The sequence below is a fragment of the Chelonia mydas genome, chromosome 10 (assembly GCF_015237465.2).
Source record: "Chelonia mydas isolate rCheMyd1 chromosome 10, rCheMyd1.pri.v2, whole genome shotgun sequence".
Taxonomy (NCBI): Eukaryota; Metazoa; Chordata; order Testudines; family Cheloniidae; genus Chelonia; species Chelonia mydas.
The window spans coordinates 7,389,989-7,413,209 of NC_051250.2; the positions used below are offsets into that span (position 1 = coordinate 7,389,989).

Genomic DNA, 23,221 nt, shown 5'->3' on the forward strand with positions numbered 1-23,221 from the left:
TTCCATCAGCCCATGGGAAGGGCTGGAAAATTTGCCAGGAAAGGAGGAGTGGAAGTCTTGGGGTATTTGGCCCTTTCCCAAACTGTGCACAGCCACATCCGTTCCACAAGCATGGGTTTCCCTTCTTCCGCCCCTTCAGTGCCCTGCCTCCAGCAAGAAAAGGAGTCCGAGCTCCCTGCCAAGCAAATGGAGCAGCTGCTGCTGAGCGAGGAGGGAAAGTAATGACTCGGCACTGAGAAGCTTCAGCAGAATCATTGGTCTCCCTCTCTGCTGGTCAGAGGCCACTCCAGGCACGCTGCAGGAAGCTGCCTTAGTGTGGGGCAGAGGAAAGAGAAGCCTGCCGGGAGTGCACAGCCTCAAACCTCAGGCTTCCTGGGCCAGAAACCCACGATTGTTAGGGAGGCAGCGGTTAGCCCAATGGAGAATGTTCTCTTCCCCATCACAGCCTCATGCCAGCTGCTGCATGAGTCCCAGGCTCCTAAAGCTGCCTTCCAGGCATGGCCTGGTGTTGGAGAATCGCAGCTCAATCAGGGACCCAGCTGTTTGTGAGCTGGCTTTGATTTGCACCATAAGTCTCAGAGGGCTTCAAAGCAAAATCCTCAGCTCCTCTTTAAGAACTTTTCCAAACTAAACTGGTATTTTTATTTGCATATGATCGGGGAGGGGGGGAGGGTTCACACCCCAGGATGAAACATCCCCAATCAGTGAGTATTTACATGGGGGCTGTCGGAAATGGTGATTAACAGGTGCGCCTCACCAAGGCCTGTGTCCTAACAGGGGAGCCACTGTTGGCCTACTCCATCTGTTCCAGGCTTTCCATGTTGTCCAGCTCCTCCTGCAGATGGTCAATGTATTGATTAATCTCTCTCACACGGTTGCGGTTTCTGCTGATCTCGTTCTTGTGAACCTAAGGAGAGTGCGATCAGAGAGTGGGCCCTTGGGCTTATTTCAAACCTTCAGTCACCTGCGCTGGCCAAAGGGCCCAGCAGAAAGTTAGGAGGTACCTCCCCCAGCCCTTCTGACTCCCTGCTACATTGGCTGGACCCTGGTGCCTCTGCCCGCTGCGCTAGGAAGAAGCTGCAGGCCCGTATGCTTTCATTGCCTTGTTGCTTGTCTTTTCCCTGAATAGGGTTTTGCTCCCCGAGCCGCAGGGGTTTCCTTACCTCCTCAATCACCGAAGAGGACCAGCTATTGGCTTTGGTGATGATGTCATCCTCTCTGTTATCGATCTTCAGCAGGTGGATATCGTGGGAGGCGTTCACTGCATTGACGATGGTGTCTTTGTCCACAAAAAGCTAGGGAGTGAAATTGACCAAGCGATGGGAGATGTGGATTTTACATATAAATGCAGCAAAAGCAGCAGGTCTCTGAACTAGATGTGGTTCAGTGCGGCACTTGGTAGCACCATCAGAGAAGAAAATAAAAGCTGTCTCTGGTACATCTCATGCTTTACCTGTTCAAAGCCCTGTACAAACTTAGCCTCACTACAGCCTTGTGTAAGGACTATTTTACAGATATGGAAACTGAGGCAGCACTGAAGTAACTTGCCAAAGGCTGCATAGCAAGCCAGAGCTGGAAGTAAACTCCTAACTCATGCTTATTCCTCCAGACTGTGCTGCCTTCCAGCATATGGCAAGCCCATCTTGGCAGCTGTCAATCCCAGGGAAGGCTGCATATGCTCTTACATGCCTCTCCTAGCAGGTATGGAAAATGGAAAACTGCACTCAGAAGAGGTCGCTTTAACTGGTGTCATGCACTGTGTATCTTTGTTCTGGCACCACAACTTGGAACAGAAGCAGCAGCTTCCCCCTGAGATTTTAAATAGAGGATGGCTTCTATAAACCATAATACTATCCTCCTGCAGCCAAGCCTGCCTGTTAAACCCCTGAAGATTACCTCTCTGTGGAGATGGCCAGGAGTGAGGAAAACTCAGTATGGGGCAATGGTGCAGGCTGCACTCACAGTCCATAAAGCCGGCAGCTGCCCCTGCCCCGGACGGCTATTTTCTGAACATGTGGCACAAAAGTCACTTATTTCCTTCTGACTTTCCCTCCTTACAGCTGTCACTAGTTCTGGAGAAATAATTACCACAGCCTGTCACACCTTGTAGGCAGGGCACCAGCTCAGAGAATCTGCCATGCTAGGCTCTGAGCTGGCAGGGTGTTGGCTCAGAGGGGCCTTGGGCAAGCAGGGCACTGGCTCAAAGGGACACTGACATGCTGTTTTGGATGTGTGAATTTCCGTTACAGAAGCTTCTGTGCTGAGCGAGTCCCTAAAGAGTGATAGTAAAATTGGGACTAGATGTCTCCTGTGAAAACGTGAGAACCCCATTCACTCCTTAAGCACCTGGAGACATTAGCAGCGATTGGAACGGATCTTAATACAAGTGGTGAAAGCCTGGATCTGTTTATTTTTCAGCTGTAATAGAAATGTTAGAGGAGCAGTACATCTGCTCAGTGCTAAAAATGTGGATTTATTTTTTCGGGGGTGGCGGTAAAGATGGGGCAACCCAGACTGACAAGTGTTAAAACTCTGGGACAGGTCAGGTGTAGTACCCACATTGGGAAGGTAGTCCCTACTGCTTCAATCCCCACCCCACCAAACCCCCTCAGCTGTAAGAAACTGTCATTTGTTTAATAGCAGTAAAAGGTCCCAGCTAGAGCGACATTAAATGGAGAGCCTTCCCAGGTAAGCTTTCTGAGGGGCCAGAATCCAGAAAACTGATATCTAAGCAACATCCCACCCTGTCTGTTCATCTGAAAAACAGATCTTGCATCTGCAAACCTCTGTGAAGTCTTTGCCCATAATTTTTTTCCTTAAGTTATAAACCTTGGTAAAGAGAGTTGAATAATGTAATTTTCAATGTATACAGCAGCTTTTGTTCTGATAGACTGCAACCTGCATTATGCACTACCTCCATCCACTGCCACTGAAATGCAGCCACCTGGGGCAAAGTGCAATAGCAAGGAAGGGGGAGATTTTGGCTAAGGGTACCAGACGTAGCACTGCACTCTTACAAGTGCACCATGGGATCTCTACTATTCCCGTAGAGCAGACAGGACCTTGGTTTGTGAGGTCTCAGATGAAAGACCTATGTGGAATTCAATGTATCTGCTTCAAAAGGACGATTGATCTCTGTGGGGATATGAAACAGTAGGGCCAAATAAAACCCTAATTAAGCAGGTACAACTCTACTGACTTTAAAGGAGTGACAGCCAGGTTACATTTAGCCCACAGGCTCATGGGGTTGGGAAATCTACCAGAAGTGGGAATGGAGTAGCGCACACTGCCCCAAACTCCTGCTGTGTTAGAGGGCTTAGAGATCAGCCCGAGAGAGTCATGCTGACCTGGGAGGGGACAGGGCGAGGCCAGTCAGAATAGACACCTCTCCCGGGCAGCTTCCAGCAGCAGAGCTCTGGCCAGAACACAAACAGGTCTTCATCCCTGATGGAAAGCTGCAGTGCCATCACCATCTTCCCTCCCGCATACCGGCAGAGCTGCCCTTGCAGGCCCAGGGGTGAAATTTGTCTAGCACAGCTGCTTTATGGGTACAGATGTAAGAAAATTCTAGGCTGCAATTTTATGGTCACGCACACCATAACTTTTTAACCCACGTGGCACCTTTTTATAATTGCTGCAACTCTGAGTGGCGCTATGACCCTGTGCGCCAGCTCGCAAGGCCCCTCACTCAGCTTTGGCCTGGCTGCCCCTCCGTCATGCTTGCCTTCAAAAGTCAAGGGGTCTCTTCCATGCTTCGGAGGGGAGGCTGCATGCCTTGGAAGGAGTTGCTGGAGCAAGGGTAGTGCTACTTGGGCAGGTACCCAGAGGGGGTCTTCATTCCTTATCAGGAAACAAGTTGAGGGGAAGTCTGAGACCAAGCTTGTGAGACCCAGGGAGTATCTGCTTAGTGCCATGCTGCTGTCTGACCATGCCAAAACCACAACTTCAGCAAACTTCAGCTACAACCTGTGAACCGACAAACCATAACTTCCTTGCAGCCTTTGGGAGAGGGGTTGAAAGGAAACTACTTCTAGCTTTGGCAAGGTAATTCAAAACGATATTGGGTCTCTGAAACCCAGTCCTGATTGGGAACATGCTGAGCTCCCTTCTTCCTCCACACTCGGGATCCCTGCTTCCTAGAAGAGCCTAAGCTGCATACACAACCGGGGGCCTCACCAGTCGAGCATCATCTGGCATCTCCTCATCAAACTCGCTCTTGACTATCTTCTCCAGCGTGTTGATTGCGATCTCCAGCAGTTTCTCGTGGTGATGATTTTCTAGATCCCGGCATTGAGCCATCGTATGGAAGAAGGTTAAGAAACAAAGAACAGTGGCATCTGACCTGCCTCTGACAGGCTGGACCTGGTGCTGAACATCATCAACATCGACAGAGAATGACTTTCTACATAAACAAGCACTGCTAACCCTAAAAGGGGATTGGTCCACTTCCTGTGAAGCAGGTAACCAGTAAAAACTCTGCTTCCTTGAGTCTGCATTGCAAACCCCCAAAAGGAATTGAGCTGGCTGGTGGAGAAGGTCCCGGAGTGTTCAAAAGCAATCCTTCCCCCTCACTACCCTCATTGTGTTACGTTATCCAGAGCTGACACTGGGGGCCGTTTCTACAGGAAGTTCAATGAGGCCTCTGTTTGCATGTACGAAACTCCAAACGTGACAAGCACTTGTACAGGGCTGAGAGTTGTGTATATAAAAATCATTTCACCTGCCACGGCAATGCAACCACTTCTGAGACGGAAGAGGGCAGCTGTTCTAGAGCACACAGCTGCACAACAATCTAGGGCACAAAGAGACAGTACAGGAGTTTTTTTAGGTATTTCACCTCTTAAAATGGCAGCAATACACAGTCAGATTTACCAAGAGTTTGCTCAGAAGTAGAGGTGGACTTTCAAAGGCACAAAGGGCAGCTAGGAAGGCTAACTCCCATTGACTTTCACTGAGAATTAGGTACCTAACTCTGTAATTTCACTACATCCTCATCACTGAGTTGTGTAGCAGTTTCTGTGTTGTCTTGCTGAGAATATGGTAGAGAAGTATTTGAACAGAGTCTGTATTTCATGAACAAGGAAATGTTCCTAAGAATTAATCAAAGCCTACAACACATTAATAAGCAACAATCCATTTCCACACAGTGAGTGCTGACTTCTGGCCCTTGCACTAATCTTGTGAAGTGAAGCAATACCTTTGCTGTGGGTCACATTTATATTACACAGAGTTCCAGGCCAGTAGACTGCCAAAAGGATATATCCCTTGGACGTTCTCAATAAATGTTGACACCTGGTCAGCAATGTTTCTTTCAAAATCCTTTATTATTTCCTTAACAGGAAAAAGAAACGGAAAATTTACCAAGTACTCAAACACACACACAACACCGATCAGAACCAGGGAGGAGTCTAAAATGCAGTATACTTTTGATCTGATCCACCAGTTTTATCAGCACTGCTGGGGACTGAAGGTACTTCAGATAAATTAATTGTGCTGAAGCACCGAAAGGCATGTGCTTTTCTGCACTGGTATGCAAATCTCAGGGAAGATTAGACTCAATCCTTTTGGGAAGAGTTGATGGAACGACGCATTTATAACAGACTCTGGGAAGTTCACTCCATCAAATCACGTCAAACCTTCTATGTACATTATGACTAGAGAACATTTTGTCTCTGATTAGAGACAGGTGTCAAACTTTCTCATTCTGTTTATGAGGCTGCAGGCTTCTTGCCTTCTTGAAGACTTTGCCATCAGGAGCATAAGTAACAGCTGGGATTATGAGAGCTTTTGTTTAAATCCTGGAAGGTGGGTGCTGCTTCTTGTTGCCTCTCTCAAAAACAGGGGATAGTCTCTTAGAGCTTCTGCTTTCCCTAACATCCCTAATAAAAGGTTTAAAACATTCCAGTGCCTCAAACAGGGCATGTGAAAAGCACCTCTGATATTTCTGCAAAATCTGTCGGTAACCATCGAAATAAATAAATTAGCCCCCTCCCCATCCCAGATTTGCTAAGCATCCGGTTTGAACTCCACTACAAGCTACCATAGTCATGCTCCCAGTGGGGTGCTCAGGAAAGCGGACTAACTTGGGGTTGGGGCATGAGTGTAATTTTTCGGTCATAGCAATGATCCCTTTGAAAGAATCACACCCCTAGAACCTTGAAAAAGTGTCTTATACTAGTGGACCTGACTCTGGAAGCTGCCCCCAACATGGCCCAATAACCTCCCGGATGACCCTTTAGCCAAAGCCGATGCCTTCATCCGCGGGAGCAGCGCGTGAATAGTAAGTTCCAATGCAACATATAAATACACTGGGTCCAATTCTCCGCTGCCTTGCGCTTTGCGTACTCACTCCTGTGCAGAGTGAGAATAAAGCCGGTGTCAGACACTACCCAGAATGATAGAGTTCTACACTCATTCTGCACAAGTGGGACTACGCAAGGTGTAAGGCAACAGAGAATCAGCCCCAGTGTTCTCTATCTGAGGCTTAGCAGATCTATCCCCTTGCCTTACCTCTAGCTGGTCAACCGTCTGCATTTCCAGGGTCATAAGTGTGTCCGACAGCTGACTGATGTCCTCATTGTACTTTACGAGTTTAAAGTCCGCAATCTCAAAATTACTCATGTTTTGAATGACGTCCAACTGCTAAACATAGAGAGAGACATACAATATCATTTGTGCTCACCATTCCATTGCAATTTAATTAACTGTTGTTACATACATGAGAAAACTTCTGGCTCACAATTGGCTGAAATGAAATGTAATGGCTTGCTAAGTGGCTGTGGTTTACATATTCAGAGGTCAATAATACTGAGGTTCTCTACAATGTTAACCAACAAGATTCCACTGCAGCAAGTTGTGTGAAAATTCTAATGTATTTGCCAGTCAACAAATGACTTTTCCTAGACCTCCTACTTCAACTCACGTGTGGAAAGTCCATGTCAAAGGAAAAACTATAAGCCTTCTACAATTCATGGCTACGGGGAAAGACTTCCAATTACTCCTTATTAAGAAATGCAGGTCTAAATCCTGATCCCTTGGAAGTCAAGGAGAATTTTGCCCGACTTCAATGGGCCCAGGATTTTGCACTCGGAAGATATGTAATAGAACATCACAAGTAATGAGTTCTTGTTATACTGAACGACAATAAATCTTGCTCTTCAAAGTTAAATACTGACATCAGCCTCACAGCGGTCAATAATCTTAATATTGCTGAGCAATGTATATGCTAAGCAAAGGTTATTTTCAAGAAGCGTCTTTGTAATAAATCTCTCCTACTGAAATCTGAGCATTAAAAATATATTTTGAAGGAGCCTAATGCACCTCACAGTTGGAGCCAATAGAAGGGGCTAAAATTAGGCAAGAACCATTGCAAGAGGGCTATGTGTAAATCAAATAAGATTATGCAGACACTGTAATGTTAAAGGGGCATTTCTTTATATAATTTAATCAAGCCAGGAGGCCCCAAGCAATTAAAACCAGGCTCCTGTTAGCAACACCTGCTGCTTTAGGGCTTTGGCATAATTCTTTGCTCCTTAACCAGCTTCAGAGCAAGCTGAGCTGTCTTGCAGTTCATATAGACCTGTGTGATGGAATTATAGCTAGGCAAATGCAGCCTAGCAATGGTTTATATTTTATCACCTTCTCATCTCCTCCCACCCATTTTTAAACTGGTATTACTAAGCCTGCAAGATCCATTTATCAGCATTTCTGACTGACTGTGACTCCCTCTGTCACCTTGACCAGCTCACTTAGGTCAGAATTTTTCATATGCAACAAGGTGCCTACATTCAGCACCTAAATCCATATCTAAGCTTGTAAGCAGGCAGAGTTCTTATGCTGCTCTGAGAAGCACACAGACATATTGCCTAAAATCCAGACTTATCCCCATTTTGAGTGTGGATTTATTGGTAACTCAAATAAAAATGCTTTTGGGCTGGGACTGTCTTTTTGTTCCGTTTGTACAGTACCCAGCACAACAGGGTCGTGAACATATTCCTAAGTGTTTTTCCCCCAAGGTTGTTTTTCCTCCCCCCCCCCGGATTTCCATGCAACACCTCTGAGGCCTCAACCCGACTTATACCCTGACTGGAGTTAAGTCCACCTGCTTGTCTGAGTCAGCGTTAACATACACTGTGCCTGCACACAGGATTCAAGCACTTGGTAACAGAATGACTCAGCATCCTGCCACCTTGTTACAAAGCACCTACATAAAAGCAGCCTGTTTTCAGAGGTGCTGAGCACAGGGGATCATGAGCGGCTTGTTCTGTACAGCTGACAAAGCCCTTTACCAGGGTTTAGCCAAGCTGATATTTCCATGGACCTCTAGAAACAAGAGGTTTGCCCCGCTATTTTAAATGGTTAGAAAGGGATGCAGCTAGAAGCCATGACCTTGCCTTCCCCAGTGATGTGGCTGCAGCTCTCTGGAAAGCAGAGCTGGTTGGAAAATGGTATTTGCTGCCAAAATATTCAAACAAAATGAACTTTTTTTTCTGTTTAAAGTTATTTCGTGGATTCTTTTTTTACAAAATGAATTGAAACCAAAATGATTTGAATAAATCATTGTTTGCAGTGTTGTTGTAACCATCTTGGTCCCAGGCTAAGGAGACAAGGAGGGTGAGGTAATATCTTTTATTGGACCAACTTCTGTTGGTGAGAGACAAGCTTTCGAGGTTCCCTGTTGGGAAGAAGAGCTCTGTGTAGCTCGAAAGCTTGTCTCTCTCACCAACTGACATTGGTCCAATAAAAGATATATCACCCATCTTGTCTCTTGAATAAATAATGATCATCTTGTCAGGTTTTCCCTTTCCTTCTCCTTTTCCAGTGAAGGCAGAGTACATGGGTATGGACCAAAAAGCAAAGATAAAATGAAAACTTCTGAATCAAAAATTCTCATTTCAGTTAGTTTCATAAACATTTTCAAAAGAAAAATTTGTGACCATTTTCTTAAAAAAAAAAAAATCACTCATTTTTTGGTGGAAAAAAATTTCAGTTAAAAATCTTTGACAGCTCTCCTGCCACGCCTTTAAGAAGAACCATTAACATGAAGACTTGTCTGTAGTAGGAAACGACTTAGTGTTATCATTATGTTGAATACACACAGACAAGGACTGTCATGTTTAAGACCACATCAGCTGGTGTGCTTAGCCCCAGAGGCCAGGTTTAACCACTTCCAGTTGATTTGATTTTAGACACACCAGTCCTTTTCTATGCTGAGTGCTAAGTCATGCTCAATATTATGTTAGTTAACACAATGTCAATCCCTCCAGTGTAGACAAGCTCCTAGAAACATATACAGTAAGATCTGGGGCCAGATTCTGATTTCCCTTACCCTAGCGTAAACCTGGAGTCATTAAACTGATCTCAGTGGTGTTACTCCATACATCCCTGAGATCAGAGTCTGGCCTCTGATACACAGAAATCATTTCAAGAAATAAAAACTGTAATCAAATACCCCCTGGTTGTCATTTTCAAAATCTAGGATTATTTTTGTGCCCTGTTGTTGACTGTCCTGTATCGCTTCTTGAAGGCACTCGTAGAAGGTTGAGACTTCAGCTTGTCGCTTTTCATGCTCTTTCAGACCATAGGCAAAAAGATTCTCACAAATTAATACAAATTTACTCTTGTATGTGAAACCAGAGTCAAGGTATATAATCTGTAATAGTTTAAATGAGTCAACACACTAAGCATGGCTGCATGATAATCAACACTGCTCTATTGTATCCAGCTACTACCAACCTAAATGCAAGGCAAAGCATCTTGACGGATAACTCCACTGAGCTGACTGACAGTTGAGGTGCTGAGCTGAGCATTTTTCACCTTGAAGGCTTGGGGCACATCATCTTTTCGCACTGGGGTTTTGCTACCTTAACTGTGTGGAGAGGGCAACATGGTGGGCACAAAAGGAAACTACGTGTGCATTCATCCCTGACTCTTCTGCCATTCAAGTAGAACAGAGCATCTGACTCTATCTGTCTCCATAGCTGTGAGTACAGTGTTTGTAAAGTTAATAAATCCTGCTCCAGAGCCAAGAGCCAGAGCCCCAAACACACAGATTTGGTAGCACCACAAAGATAATGGCTATTGTGGGGAAGGGTTGCAAGTTGCTTGGCAATGGAATGGTTTCAAAAGTCTATTATATTTAGTCTCTGATGAACTTTCCTGACAACAGTGTCTAGCAATCATAAGCAAGGTCACATATGGGGCCTTGCTAATATTCCATTAATCTGAGCTAGAAAAGGAAAGATACAATGATCTACTTTTTGATCATTGTCCAGGATCAGTGGTGAGAAAAATGTACTAGCCATGAATGTGTTTGTATTGGTCCTACAGGGTTAGTGTTTCTATCTGGCAGATTTTGAGTTTATAAGATCAAAAGCTTGTTTCTCTGACCAATAGAAGTTGGTCTAATAAAAGATATTACCTCATCCACCTTGTCTCTCTGACATCCTGGGACCAACATGGCTCCCACAACACTGCAGGTAACCAGCACGCTGTGAGATATTTGACTTGGATAATCCTGATTATTCTTACTGTGCCCTACCACTTCAACAGTAACATGACTTTAGCAATTGCTATCGCACAACTTGCTGCAGATGTAAATTAAATCTCTATGCCATTTGAAAGGTCGGATGCATTCTGGGCTTTAAGAGACTGCAAATGCCTTGATTTCTAGAGGTTCAGAAGGCATTGGCTTTTAACAGCAAGTCTGATTCAAGTGGAGAAAAAGCAAGATGGTAATCAGAATGATGTGATTGTAAAACTCTGAAATCTCATGACTCTCAGCATTGGAAGCAAGCCTTTTATACAAATGGGATTTCCTAATTTGAGGTTTCCAGTTTGCCAATGGGACAAAGCATTTGTTTTCAGCCCTTGTATTTAATGAAATATCAGACCTTAAAACTGTCAGCGGTCTCAGGGTCTAGCAGTACTTTTAAGGCACTGGTCCAAGACTGAATACAGCAAGTCTCCAATCTCAGATCAATATAGCTTTCAGTTCTGCATGAAAAGAACAGATGAAGCATCCCTGTTGATGCATGTCCTTGTGAACTGAAGTCATCAGCTTTTATCACTAGATTTTCTAACAGAAGGATATGTCTCCAGCAGGTCAGCCATTCCAGGGAGGTAAGCCAGCCTGGCAGCTTCTGTATCTTCTGCATACATACTCTCAAATAAGAAGGATCCATTCAGGTACTCGACGTAAGCAGCCTTTGGAGAGAATCAGTACAATAAAAACAAAAAAACCAAAAACCCCACAAAGAGCACCAACTTTCTGCAGAACTTACGTAACACCTTGCTTCTTCTTGCAAAGTGCTAAGGAAGGTTCAGTCAATCAGTCAGGCTGAACGGCCCACTGAAATCAATGGCACCTAAATATCTTTGAGGATCTGGGCTGACATTATTAACTCTCCAGTTCTGAATGACGGACGCCTCCTGCTATGGAATGTGAAGCTCATAACAATGGACCAGATCATTATTACTATGTAGTGGGGGGAGGTTTTTTAGCTTTCCAAGGAAAACACTATAAAATCATTGATAAGTCCTCTTCTGGAATTAGATTTCAGAGAAACAGCCGTGTTAGTCTGTATTTGCAAAAAGAAAAGGAGTACTAGTGACACCTTAGAGACTAACCAATTTATTTGAGCATAAGCTTTCGTGAGCTACAGCTCACTTCATCGGATGCATACTGTGGAAAGTGTAGAAGATCTTTTTATACACACAAAGCATGAAAAAATACCTCCCCCCACCCCACTCTCCTGCTGGTAAAAGCTTATCTAAAGTGATCACTCTCCTTACAATGTGTACGATAACCTGGATTTGTGCTGGAAATGGCCCAACTTGATTATCATACACATTGTAAGGAGAGTGATCACTTTAGATAAGCTATTACCAGCAGGAGAGTGGGGTGGGGGGAGGTATTTTTTCATGCTTTGTGTGTATAAAAAGATCTTCTACACTTTCCACAGTATGCATCCGATGAAGTGAGCTGTAGCTCACGAAAGCTTATGCTCAAATAAATTGGTTAGTCTCTAAGGTGCCACAAGTACTCCTTTTCTTCTGGAATTAGACAGTGGCTCCTTCACCAAACAATGTGACAGAGCAGTTCAACTCCACTTCGTGGTCCTGCAATGTGCTATCTAAGCTACTCAGGCATAAACGGGACAGATTTTGTGAGGCCCTATGCAAAGGAAGACATGAAGGGCTCCATGCAGGTTCCTCAGCACCTATGACCTTTCCTCCCTGATCCTATCTCCATGTATTCGGCACTCCTCCATGTCAATTTTAATGCACAGGGATCTATGTCATTGTGGGGGTGGCACAGGCCTCCAACAGCCACCCCGTGGAAGTGCTCCTCTGATCACCATCTGCTCCTTGCTCTGCCCATGTGCTTTGAGGGGGGAGCAATGCTGATGCCAAGCAGAGTGCGTGGAACAAGCAAGTGGTATGGAAACAAACCTGCAGCACTGCCATATTGCCAGCAGATGAATGGAGGCAGGAGAGCACCACTCAGACAGCCTGAGGGTAGCTGAGGGCACCACTCTGCTCTATCCCATTCTCGCTACATACCTTGACAGTTTCCCCATTGGGATCTTGCAATCGCTCGTAAGATTAAATTAATACTGCAATATTATCCATTCACTAAGTCTGAAGGGGGAAAATCACTGCACTGTGAATAATGCTAACAGCTCCGTCAGATCGGATATGGTGTTAATCTAGCATGAGGCTGACAAGAAACCAAACTATGATTTACTCTGGAGCTTCCCTAGGGCCGTCATGTAGGTTTCGTTGTTCAGCCCAATGAATTATGTTCCTCCATGTCATGCGTATGACATAGCAGCTTCAGTTTTCATTCAAAAGGTGAGATTTACAGACCTCAGAGATTGACACTGACTGTATTTTTATCTCAATGTTAACCTCCCATTAAATCTTCTAACGGGTAAAAGAGAAGCCGTCTGGTTTCTTTGCAGTGCGGTAACAGACAGTCAGCCCCAGAGAACGTACCGTGTGGTGCTCCAACTCTTTCTGCTTAGCCTGCTCTTCCACCAGCTTAGCCAGGGCCTGAGCTTCCCCTTGCTTTAGCTCATCAATGGCATACTGATATTTTATTTCTGCAAGTTCTCGCTAGGAAATACAAACAAAGAAAACAATTGGGGTGGATTACCCTGTCTCCTAATAAATCTGGGTCAGATACAGCTCTCTGTGTAATGTACATCCAGACTGCTGTTGCTTTCCTATGTTAGGTGTAATCTACGTCCTGTGCATATTAAAAATCAGTCCCAGGGAGGACATTTCTGATGGCTCTTATTTGTCTAGGTAGTATTTCAGTAAGACAGCAACTGAAAAAAGAATTACTCTAACTCTTTGAATGCTGGTATATTCTCAGAGTGCCAGCAAGATGAATGCTTTGGAAAGTGTGTGTCTAGTCTCCAAATGGTTAAATAAAAGGGAAGGTGGAAGTACTTACTGTGTTGTCATCCAGAAGCCTGAAGTCCAAGTACACCAGATCTGGAAGGTGAGCGGCAATAAACATTGAATATTGTTCATTTTCGCAGACAGGGTTCCCAGTGAGATTCAATGTGCGTAGGTTTTTAAACTTCCGGAGATAGACCACCTGTGCCAAAAGAAAGATGATGCTGCATTCCCGCACGCCATGGGAACAACAAGCAGCAATGCCTTGAAATTCATGACATTTATCATCTCCATCCTAGCTCAGGACCTTGCTCACATCTCCATCCTTCAGAAAGAGCTGGCACAACACATTGACTGAATGTCTAACCACAGTTACAGGTTTAAAGCAGTAGCTTCTAGCACAGTGTTGAACCATTTTATTTGAGAAAGAAACCGCTTTCTATATGGTTCTTATACATACAGTATAACTCTTATTGTGGACACACAATCTGTGGGCTTAGTGATGCAGCCTTTATATGGATGGATGATAAGCTTCCAGGGGTCTCAGACTAGTAAAACTGCCCTCCATAAAGGCCCAAGCATAACATCAAAGCACCCAAAATAAATCTTTGCCTCTGTTTTCTATTCACATAAGCTATTTCCCCTTTTTCAATTCCACTGGAGTCAACAGGAGTTTTGCCATTGATATTAATCGTAGCAAGATCTGGCCCAATGAGTGAATAATCCAAAAATGGGAAAAGGTAGCTGAAATAAGTATTTCCTACTTGAATATCTTACTAGAACCTTACTTTAGACTATACAGAAAATGACACTTTCAAGGGGAAGTCGCCCCTCTAAAAAGGTGTTCTGATTCAGTGAGAGGTGGCAATATAAGAATAACAGAGAGATAGAGGATATGTATGAGGGTGTGTGGATATATTTGGGGAGAAAGGGATGGATGGATGGATAATGGATATATCTGGGGAGAAAGGGATGGATGGACAATGGGTATATATGGGGATGGAGGGAGGGGAAGACGGATATATGGATAGATAGATTAGAAAGGAAGGAAGGAAACACTGGCAAAAACAATGGGATTCTTACATTTTCCAAAGCAGTTAGATTATTGTTTCCTATAGAGAAGACCTGTAGTTCTTGTAGCGTGTCCAGATTCTCAATCTTAGATATTCTATTATTGTAGAGGCTCAAGTCCTGCAGTTTAACCAGAGCCTCCAGACCTTCAATGACTTCAATATTGTTGAAGGACAAATCTAGGGGGAAAAAAAAAAAAAAGAAGTCAAGAAGTTTTACAAGCAAATTGTTTGATCTTCAACTAAATATCATTGCTTGGGGCCTGCAGTTCAGTTTGTACCTTTCATCTAATATATATATTGTTTTCCCTGGCAGTGATCAGTATTGCTGATGAAGCCCTAAGAAAGGCTCTGCATAAAAGCACCACTCTTTTGGCAAAGAAGGAATAGATGCAACTTTTTGTACCACTTGTCCATGCAACTCTTAAATCAGACAGAGGAGTCACTGAAGTCCTCCTCTACCCAGAAGCTGTGTGCATGACCAGCACGTGGCTCCTACCTCTTAGTGACACAGAGAGCAAGAGATGTAGAGAAGAAATCCATCTACGTCTCTTATGGAAGTGCATAGCACAGGGGAACAGGTTAGGAAATGCCTAAAGAGATGCAATTTACAAGAAAATTTCTGCAACAAATTTGATAGCACCGGCTAGCTTTCTTTCCCTTAGACTGTTACCTGCATCACAAAGCCATCAGCCTAGTGGTGATGCACCTTGGGCCAACTCCTGCTCTCAGTTCATGCAACCCCAATAAAATCAGTGGAGATACACCAGGGAAGAGTTTGCCCATTGTTGCTATTTGACCCATGGATACTTTCACTCATCTTATTCTTCAAGAACATCCCATTCAGCACCTAAACTTATATAAAGATCTAGAGTAAAAATTTCAAGTGTATAAGTGGTTTAGGAGCCTACTTCCCATTTTCAACAGACTTAGACACTTGGGAGCCTACATCCTATTGACTTTCAATGAGACTTTGGCTCCGAAGTGCCTGAATCACTTTTGAAATTGGGACTTAGGCTCCTAAGTCAGTTAAGCATTTTTGAAAATGACACCCTAAGTTGAGACTTCCTAAGCCAGAAGATAGACAGAGATTCTTCAGGCAGCTTTGAAAATCTCAGTCCCCCCGAAAATGTTTTCTTAAACATATATTTTTAATATTTTAGTTATAAACAAAAAGATTTTATGATATTCATGTCCTCCGACATTTGACAATCAAATTGAGGGGCACTTCAGAGAGCTGACTATATCCCTGGGGAACGTCTCCCTTAGCAGTGTTTGAGATGGGGCATAACATCCTGTTTTCATTGTGGAGCTGCAGATGCAGATGGTGAGAGACACTTTTGTTCGGAGTAGAACTGAGCTCCACTGTGTTCAAGTTCCAGCTTCTCAGAGCCGCACGATGACATCATCAGGATGGTTTTTGTTTTATTTCAAAGAGGTCGATATGCCCAAAATAACACTCTTTAGAAAGGTTTCAGAGTAGCAGCCATGTTAGTCTGTATTCGCAAAAAGAAAAGGAGTACTTGTGGCACCTTAGAGACTAACCAATTTATTTGAGCATAAGCTTTTGTGAGCTACAGCTCACTTGTAGCTCATGAAAGCTTATGCTCAAATAAATTGGTTAGTCTCTAAGGTGCCACAAGTCCTCCTTTTCTTTTTACTCTTTGGAAATGGATTCCCGATACTAGTAAAGCAGCTAGATCATGAATGGAAGCTAGAGTTCTAGGACGCTACTGGCAGACTCAGAATAGTGGCCAGAGAAGGACAGATCTCTATATCTTAAGAGTTTACTCTCTCTATATTAATCACTTGGATGCTACCAAACATAACAGGCATATCTGGCAAAATGCCCCCCTACCACAATACCAGATTTATCAGGTGCATCCTCCTGAACATACCAGCAAATGACTGAGTCTGGGGTAACAGCAATGAAGGTGGTCCAAACCTCTCCTCACAGTGTCACAGCCTGGAGCGTACATTCAAGCAAAACACGCGTTGATTTACTTCAGTGGGTCTTTGCCTGAACAAGGACTGAGTAAGCAGGGCTGGGCTGGGCTGGGCTGAAGGCCAAGCTCCAGCTTCACCCTGGCGTACCACCACTGAAATCAATGCAGTAGTGAATCAGGCCCCAAGTCTCTTTGTCATGGGCCTGAGCCAGTGGAGCATCTCGCAACATGAGCTCGCCTAGTCTTCCAGCAGTCACATTAATATTTGACTCCAAATGGCCCGCTCTGGGGCCTTACATGCCACAAAGTACAAAACAGGCTTTTGTTGGCTCAAACAACAAAGGCGCAGTCAGAGTTCATCCCTGAGCAGGCCAGGCTTCTTGGGTTAAGCCAGATGGACCTCCTTCCTCCTCTGTCCCAGTTTCACTCAGAACTAGTCCCTGGAAGCAGCCAGCCCTTTTTATCCCACCTGCTGGGCCCTGATTAGTTTCTGGCTGCTCCCAGTCCTTCTAGCTGCTGGAGGTCCGATTTTCACTGGTTCCACCCGCAGCTGATCCCAGGTGGCCTTTCTTAGCAGCTCCTGGAGGTCTAAACTCTGTGCTTTTTTTCCCCAGGACACTTTCTTTGGGCAGGGTGCACCAAGGTTGCAGGGTCTTCATCTGGAGGCAACAAATACCTGGTACATCCCATCATATTCTATAACTCTTCCCCGTGCTAGCATGGGGTGATTGTTGCCAGTATCTCCTTCCAAACACCATTACAATGGAATTTAATATCTTGTGTAGGCATTTCAAAGTACAATTCCATTTCATTCTAGAAGTGCAGCATATCCAATCTACAGACACCAATTTCATTTCAACTATCAAGCAAAATACATATAACATATACTAAAAGCTGAGCCATCAACTGACAGTACCACTAACTGCCTTTTTCCAGTTATGACATAGACCTGAATCTGATCTCACTTACACCAGTGTAACTCCACTGATTTTAATGGAATTACTCCTGCTTTACACCAGTACAAGGTGAAGCCAGCCTCATACCCCTAACTCTTACCAAGCCAGATTAGGTGAACCAGACTATCCAACGCCTCTATCTTCTCAATGATGTTGTTGTCTAGCTGCAGCTTAGTCAGATTCACAAACTGCCATAGGTTATCAATCTTCAAAATATCTAAACACACCGAAAAAAAATACTGCAGTTCACACACCCCAGACTTTAGTTACAACACACACTATATTGTACTAGTGACACATGCCCAATATTACCTCTTTGAGCAGATTATGATGGCGCACTGGTGTGTGACTGCTAAAAGGTCCTTAGGCTAGATGAGGGTTTAGATTGAAACAGCTGGGATAACCTCATTGTCTTGCACCACTGCCCACTGCTAATCAGTACTACCAGGAAGTCATTGAGGGGATGCTGACTGCAACACTGCAGTCAAGAGTGGCTTTATGGATTCACTACAAGAAGGCCTTGACCTTCACTTTGATGTCCAACTTAAAGATTGGGGCTTAGAATGAGACAGTACTTTCCTCTGAAGTTGCAGGCTACTGGTGGGTAGTGGCTAATTGTAAACAGCTACCCTATCACATTATAAAGTTACCCTGCATTCTGTAATGCTCTTCACCTGCTGAGGTTATGGAATCATTGCATGAGAACAAAGTGGAACTACTATGAGAATTACAATTCAATTTTTATGCATCATATCGTCTTCTGTCTGGAGTGAAAACAAGAGTTATTGCGTTTTGATTTTTGGAGAAAATTAGATACGAGGGCAGGCTGATATGGATTACAGCAAAACACTGGGGTCATGGTGATGGAATGCATAGGAAATTCTCATTTCCCTTCTTTTTATACGAGTGGGAGTTGAGATAAAAAGTAGGAGTAGAAATACAGAAGAGGAAAACCACATAAAAAACACGCTTTAACCTCAGACAAACATGGCATGATTTTTTTTAACTTTAGGCATGCAAGTGCATGTGAAAAATGTGCACACAACTGCACACTCCACTTGCAAGCAAATGCATGCACAAATCAGGAAATGGTGTGTGCAAATTACCAGAAGTCATCAATTGCACACACAGTTACCTCACTGGCATGCACACAATCATGATAACTGCATGAACAAACTAAGTGTACATTTTGCTCATCAATTTATTTTAATTTTTGTGTATTAATTTACTGCTGGTTTGACAGTACTAGGGACCAAATTCCTATATCCACACAGTAATGGGGCACACTTCTCCCACACCACCTCTGGAATGTACCTAAACCTGCAATGGGAAGGGCAAGTGGGTAATTCAGTCTCCTTCACCAATTAAATCCTTGGCCTCTTTGCTGAGCCCTTCAACAAAGCTGTCAATCAGTACCAATTGTGGTGATGGGATATTATTTTAATATAGATGCTCGTCCACTCTGAACTGGACTGTGTCCACCATAAACTACCAAAGTGCCATCAGATGAGGACAACTTGTGGTCACCAGAAACTTAGGTTGGATTTGATTTGGCCTACCACAACAGGGCCAAGCTTGGTTGTGGCCATTAGGTGCCACCACAAGATAAATATTAAATCATAATAGTAATAATTAATAATAACAGAGTTGAGAAGCTTTATAGCCCATTACCATTCAGCTAAACCATCCAGCCCCTAATACTGTAACTATTTCATATGGCTACAGCTAAAAATGTAAATTTAGTCCCTTACTATTTACATGACAAATTCCAGGCTAGTCACGATTATTTAATGACCAGTTTGTCACTTCAAACATACGACTATTATCCTTTAATTTAAAAAAATCTGATACTTACTTCTAAAATCAAGCTGTAGCTCTAAGACATCTTTGTAATCAATGCCTTCCCTTTTGGCAAGCTGTCCTAATTCCTCTTGGGGCCCTTGCTCTTCCACAGCTTTTTGAAGCAGCTCTTCATCAATCACATTTGGCTCTATGGTATCGTATAACCGACTCATTTTCACATGAAACAGGCCTTCAAGAGCAGAACAAACACTATCAGACAGTTACCTTTTTCAATGTGTTCACTGAACTGCACGCAGTATACAAAGAAACAATAGCACAGTGGGATATTCTGAGAGCCCAATTCTGCACCAATCAACTCAGACTTATTAGACTTTACTAAACAGCTACCCAGTGCAGGGCCAGAAGATTGTCAAACTCATGGGCCCAATCGTGATACCATGTAGAAACCCTGCATCGAGTTTAAGGAGAAATTTCCGTGCAGAAGAACTGCAACGTTGGGCACAATGGGTCTGCCCACAAACATCAGTGAGCAGTTGCAACAGACTTCCATCGGAGCAGGAGAGGGCCCATCCCACTACAAGGTTCCATGGGTGAAATTCATCCTAGTGGAGAGGGCACGTACCAGGCTCTACGTTGGGCCTCCACACAGGTGAATTTTACCTCCGAATAAGACTCGACGTACCTGTCAAGAGATGGTAGAACGTGCATGTGAGAATGACCAGTAACAGGTTTCTAAACTTTAAACGCCCATCTGACGCGGCAAATTCCGGCCTCACTCAGACTGGGGGACGGGGAAGGAAATCTACACACGGGCGCGTGAGACTAGCCTGCCACCCAGCCACCTGCCCAACTGCCACCCATCCTGCCATGCAACCGTCCACTCACTTGCCCCCCAGCCACCTGCCCAATTGCCACCCATCCTGCCATGCAACCATCCACTCACTTGCCCCCCAGCCACCTGCCCAATTGCCACCCATCCTGCCATGCAACCATCCACTCACTTGCCCCCCAGCCACCTGCCCAGCCTATCCCGCAGCCACCTGTCCATTCAGCCTGCCCCACACCCGCCCGCCCATCACCCACCCAGCCTGCCACTGCCACCTCCCTAGAAGCTCGGCCCGCTCGCCAGCCAGCCGGGGCCCAACATGCCCAGCAGGCGGAGGGCGCAGAAGCCGGCGAAGGCCCAGGCGAAGGCGGCCACGCGATCCCCCGGGACGCTCGGGGGCCCGGCCAGCTCGCCCCACACCGTGGGCACTAGGGCTCGCTGCTAAGGAAGCCCGCGCTGTTGCTAAGCGGAGTCATGTGATCTCGGGCGCTGGGCGACTCTCTCCGTCACGGGACAGACCGCGCCTGCCAATCGCAGCTCAGCTCGGCGGTTCACTTAGAAGAGCGGGGTCTGAAGCTTTTACACCAATCAGAACGCAGAGAAGCAGTGTCGGCCAATCAGAACCGGCTCTAGAGGTAGACGGGCTGCAGCGTCAGCGGACTGGTGTGGCCGTTGCCCAATAGAATTAGAGGATTAGCGGAGGGCTGTCCAATGGCGGGTATCGGTAGTGGGGGTTCCTGCCGCTCTTATGTCAGTCACCGTGGGGGGGGGGGGGGGTGTAACTCTGGGGCCGGGGCGCTGATTGGCGGAGGGGGCGAGGAGGCAGGACTGCCAGTGATTGGCATGGTCTGCCCCCAATGCAGTCGGGGGAGGTGGGTGCCCTGGCCAGTGGGGGTTCGGCGGGCGGGCCGTTGACGGCGGCGGAGCCCCCGGTTGGTCAGTGAGGGTGCCGGTCAGGGCGAGGAGGAGGCCGCAGCTGGATCGGAGGCCGGGCCGGCTGTTTGTTGTCATCCCAAGATGGAGTTTCTGCTGGGGAATCCGTTCAGCACCCCGGTGGGGCAGAGCCTGGGTGAGGGGGGGCCGGGGCACAGCCGGGCCTGGGGAGGAGGGCGGGGAGCCAGGGGCCGGAGGAGTAAGTGGGGGCAGAGCCCGGCTGGGTGGGAGTAGAGCCCCAAGGGCAAGGGGGGCCGGGGGAGAGGAGGTGGGGGGCTGGGGAATAAGGGGGCGCAGAACCTGGGGGAGGGTGAGAGGGGCCGGGGGAGTAAGTGGGGGCAGAGCCCGGCTGGGTGCGGGAGGAGGGGGTAGAGCCCCAGGGGCAAGGGGGGCTGGGGGAGAGGAGGTGGGGGGCCGGGGAATAAGGGGGCGCAGAACCTGGGGGAGGGTGAGAGGGGGCCGAGGGAGTAAGTGGGGGCAGAGCCCGGCTGGGTGGGGGAGGAGGGGAGAGAGCTGGGGGACTAAAGGGGGCAGAGCCAAGCTGGGTTGGGGAGGAGAAGACAGAGCCCGGCTGGGGGGGTAAAGGGGACAGAGCCAGGCTGAATGGGGGAGGAGGGTGGGTAGAGCCCGGGTGAGGGGGTAAAGGGGGCAGAGCCAGGCTGAATGGGGGAGGAGGGTGGGTAGAGCCCGGAGGGAGGGGTAAAGGGGGCAGAGCCAGGCTGAATGGGGGAGGAGGGTGGGTAGAGCCCGGAGGGAGGGGGAAAGGGGGCAGAGCCAAGCTGGCTGCGGGGAGGAGAGGACAGAGCCCGGGGGGCTAGAGCTGGGCTGAGGGAGGAGCCATGCCTGCGGCAGAGCTGGGGAGGGGCAGATCCACGTAAATGGGACCCCAGCCAGTGGGGTGAGGATGGACTCCAGTAGGGTTAGGCTTGGTGGAGATGGGAGTCCCGCCCCAGAAAAGGGTGGATGTTGGGGGACCCAAGCCCTGGTGGGATCTTGAGGGCCTGGCACCCTGAGGGTGAGAGCTTGTGGGGTGGGGGGAGGCGCTGGCTAGGTAGAACTGCAGAGCCGCTGTTGAGGTGAGTGCTGAGATGCTCATGGGCCTGTTCATTGCAGTGGTCCGTGTTTCCCAGGGTTGTCCCCAGGGCATGGTTTGCAAGGTGCGGGTGCCTTACTTCACAAACAAAATCCTGCTGAAATCCCTTTTCTCCTGTGGGGTTTCCGTTGACAGCTGAGGTACTGTACTAGCACCTGTGCTGTCACAGCAGGGATATAACAGGGCAGGGTACCCTGTTGCTGCCAAAGCATCATGATGCAGTGGTTCTGCAAAGGGGAACAGAAGTCTCACCTAAGGAACTTGCCCCACTTCAGTGTGCGTTTCTAAGCAACCGGTAATATGGTGTCCCAGGAAGTCAATTCCTTCCTAGACCCAAAAACCTGTATTTAGGCTGCTGCCTCTTTCCCCTGAATATTTGCTTTGGGGGTTGTATGTTTATATACAGGGAAGGCTGCATAGTTTGGAGGCATAAGCGCAGGCTTAGAAGTCAACAAGTTTCAAGTTTTAATCCTGTCTCTGCTCTTGACTCTCTCTCTCTCTCTCTTTTTAGACCCTGAGCAAGTAAGTCATGCAGACTATGTATTCATGTGAGAGGTAGCCCAGGGTGTTGTCCCAACCCTCCTCCCAGTGTGTACACAGGTTTTACTGATGTTTTTAACCTTGGCTAGCTGGAGTCTGGGTTAAAGCCTAGGTTCTACTTTCACTTGGGCTGTGAACTTGCTCACCTTGCAGTGAGGACACAGACTGAGTGCTGATAGTCCTCCAGTGCCTTCCCACAATTCCCCTGTGTGCCCAGTAGGACAGAAACATTCTTCCACAAGTCACTGGGAAAGAATTCTAGAATGGCTTAGTTTACTGCAGAACAAAGAGCCCCAGAAGTCCTAGTGACACACACAGGGGAGCACAGCACCAGTGAGGGCACAGTAACGTGTGTAAGGCTTTGGTGTGTGCCTGCTCACCCCTGGGCTAGACTAACCCTGGTGCTTAGACCCAGGTGCAGATCTTCAGGGAAAACCTTAGCCTTATCTACTCTGTGTCTCAGTTTCCCCATTTGTAAAATGGGGATAATTCTTCTCTACCTTGCCTGGGGGTTGTGTAGGTTGTGTGAGTACAAAAATGAAAATACTTTATAAAGTGGCAGTTCTGGCCACAAAACCAGAAAGTTCCTATATTTTACCTTCCCCCTTCAGCACCCCTTATTAGAACCAAAAGGTGTGATCAAACAG

General features: G+C 46.3%; 2 protein-coding genes across 9 annotated transcripts in view; one reads left to right on the plus strand and one right to left on the minus strand.

Annotated features, from left to right (window-relative positions):
- Positions 1 to 615: 615 nt before the first annotated feature.
- On the minus strand, positions 616 to 20,556 carry DRC3 (dynein regulatory complex subunit 3). Of its 6 annotated transcripts, none has more exons than XM_037910791.2 (14): positions 20,288 to 20,546; positions 19,805 to 19,864; positions 19,235 to 19,411; positions 17,480 to 17,596; positions 14,491 to 14,657; positions 13,463 to 13,609; positions 13,000 to 13,119; positions 11,093 to 11,205; positions 9,452 to 9,626; positions 6,511 to 6,642; positions 5,261 to 5,331; positions 4,177 to 4,300; positions 1,164 to 1,295; positions 616 to 907 (listed from the first exon to the last, which is right to left on the minus strand). In XM_037910791.2, the coding sequence occupies exons 3-14, from the start codon at positions 19,392 to 19,394 to the stop codon at positions 794 to 796; spliced, it is 1,572 nt and encodes a 523-aa protein (XP_037766719.1). In that variant the 5' UTR covers positions 19,395 to 19,411; positions 19,805 to 19,864; positions 20,288 to 20,546; the 3' UTR covers positions 616 to 793. The 6 variants fall into 6 exon arrangements, with proteins under 6 accessions (XP_037766719.1, XP_037766720.1, XP_037766718.1 ...); XM_037910792.2 differs by having other exon boundaries at positions 20,284 to 20,546; XM_037910790.2 differs by having other exon boundaries at positions 20,266 to 20,546.
- A 284-nt stretch (positions 20,557 to 20,840) lies between these two features.
- TOM1L2 (target of myb1 like 2 membrane trafficking protein) overlaps positions 20,841 to 23,221 on the plus strand; it is a 65,329-nt gene continuing 62,948 nt past the window's right edge. The window contains exon 1 of one of the 3 annotated variants that reach the window (XM_037910105.2): positions 20,841 to 21,077. In XM_037910105.2, coding sequence (XP_037766033.1) covers positions 21,026 to 21,077 — 52 coding nt within the window. In that variant the 5' untranslated portion in view covers positions 20,841 to 21,025. The remainder of the gene's footprint in view (positions 21,078 to 23,221) is intronic. The other 2 variants (XM_037910104.2, XM_037910106.2) reach the window with 2 other exon arrangements.

Bases quoted from the DNA above. Each gene is read 5' to 3' on its own strand.
- DRC3 (XM_037910791.2), bottom strand. From the start codon at position 19,394: ATGAGTCGGTTATACGATACCATAGAGCCAAATGTGATTGATGAAGAG. The intron at 9,627-11,092 runs ATATCCTTCTGT...CTCTGGTTTCAC, and splicing joins ATGGCTGACCTGCTGGAGAC to ATACAAGAGTAAATTTGTAT. The intron at 908-1,163 runs GTAAGGAAACCC...CACTCTCCTTAG, and splicing joins CCTCTTCGGTGATTGAGGAG to GTTCACAAGAACGAGATCAG.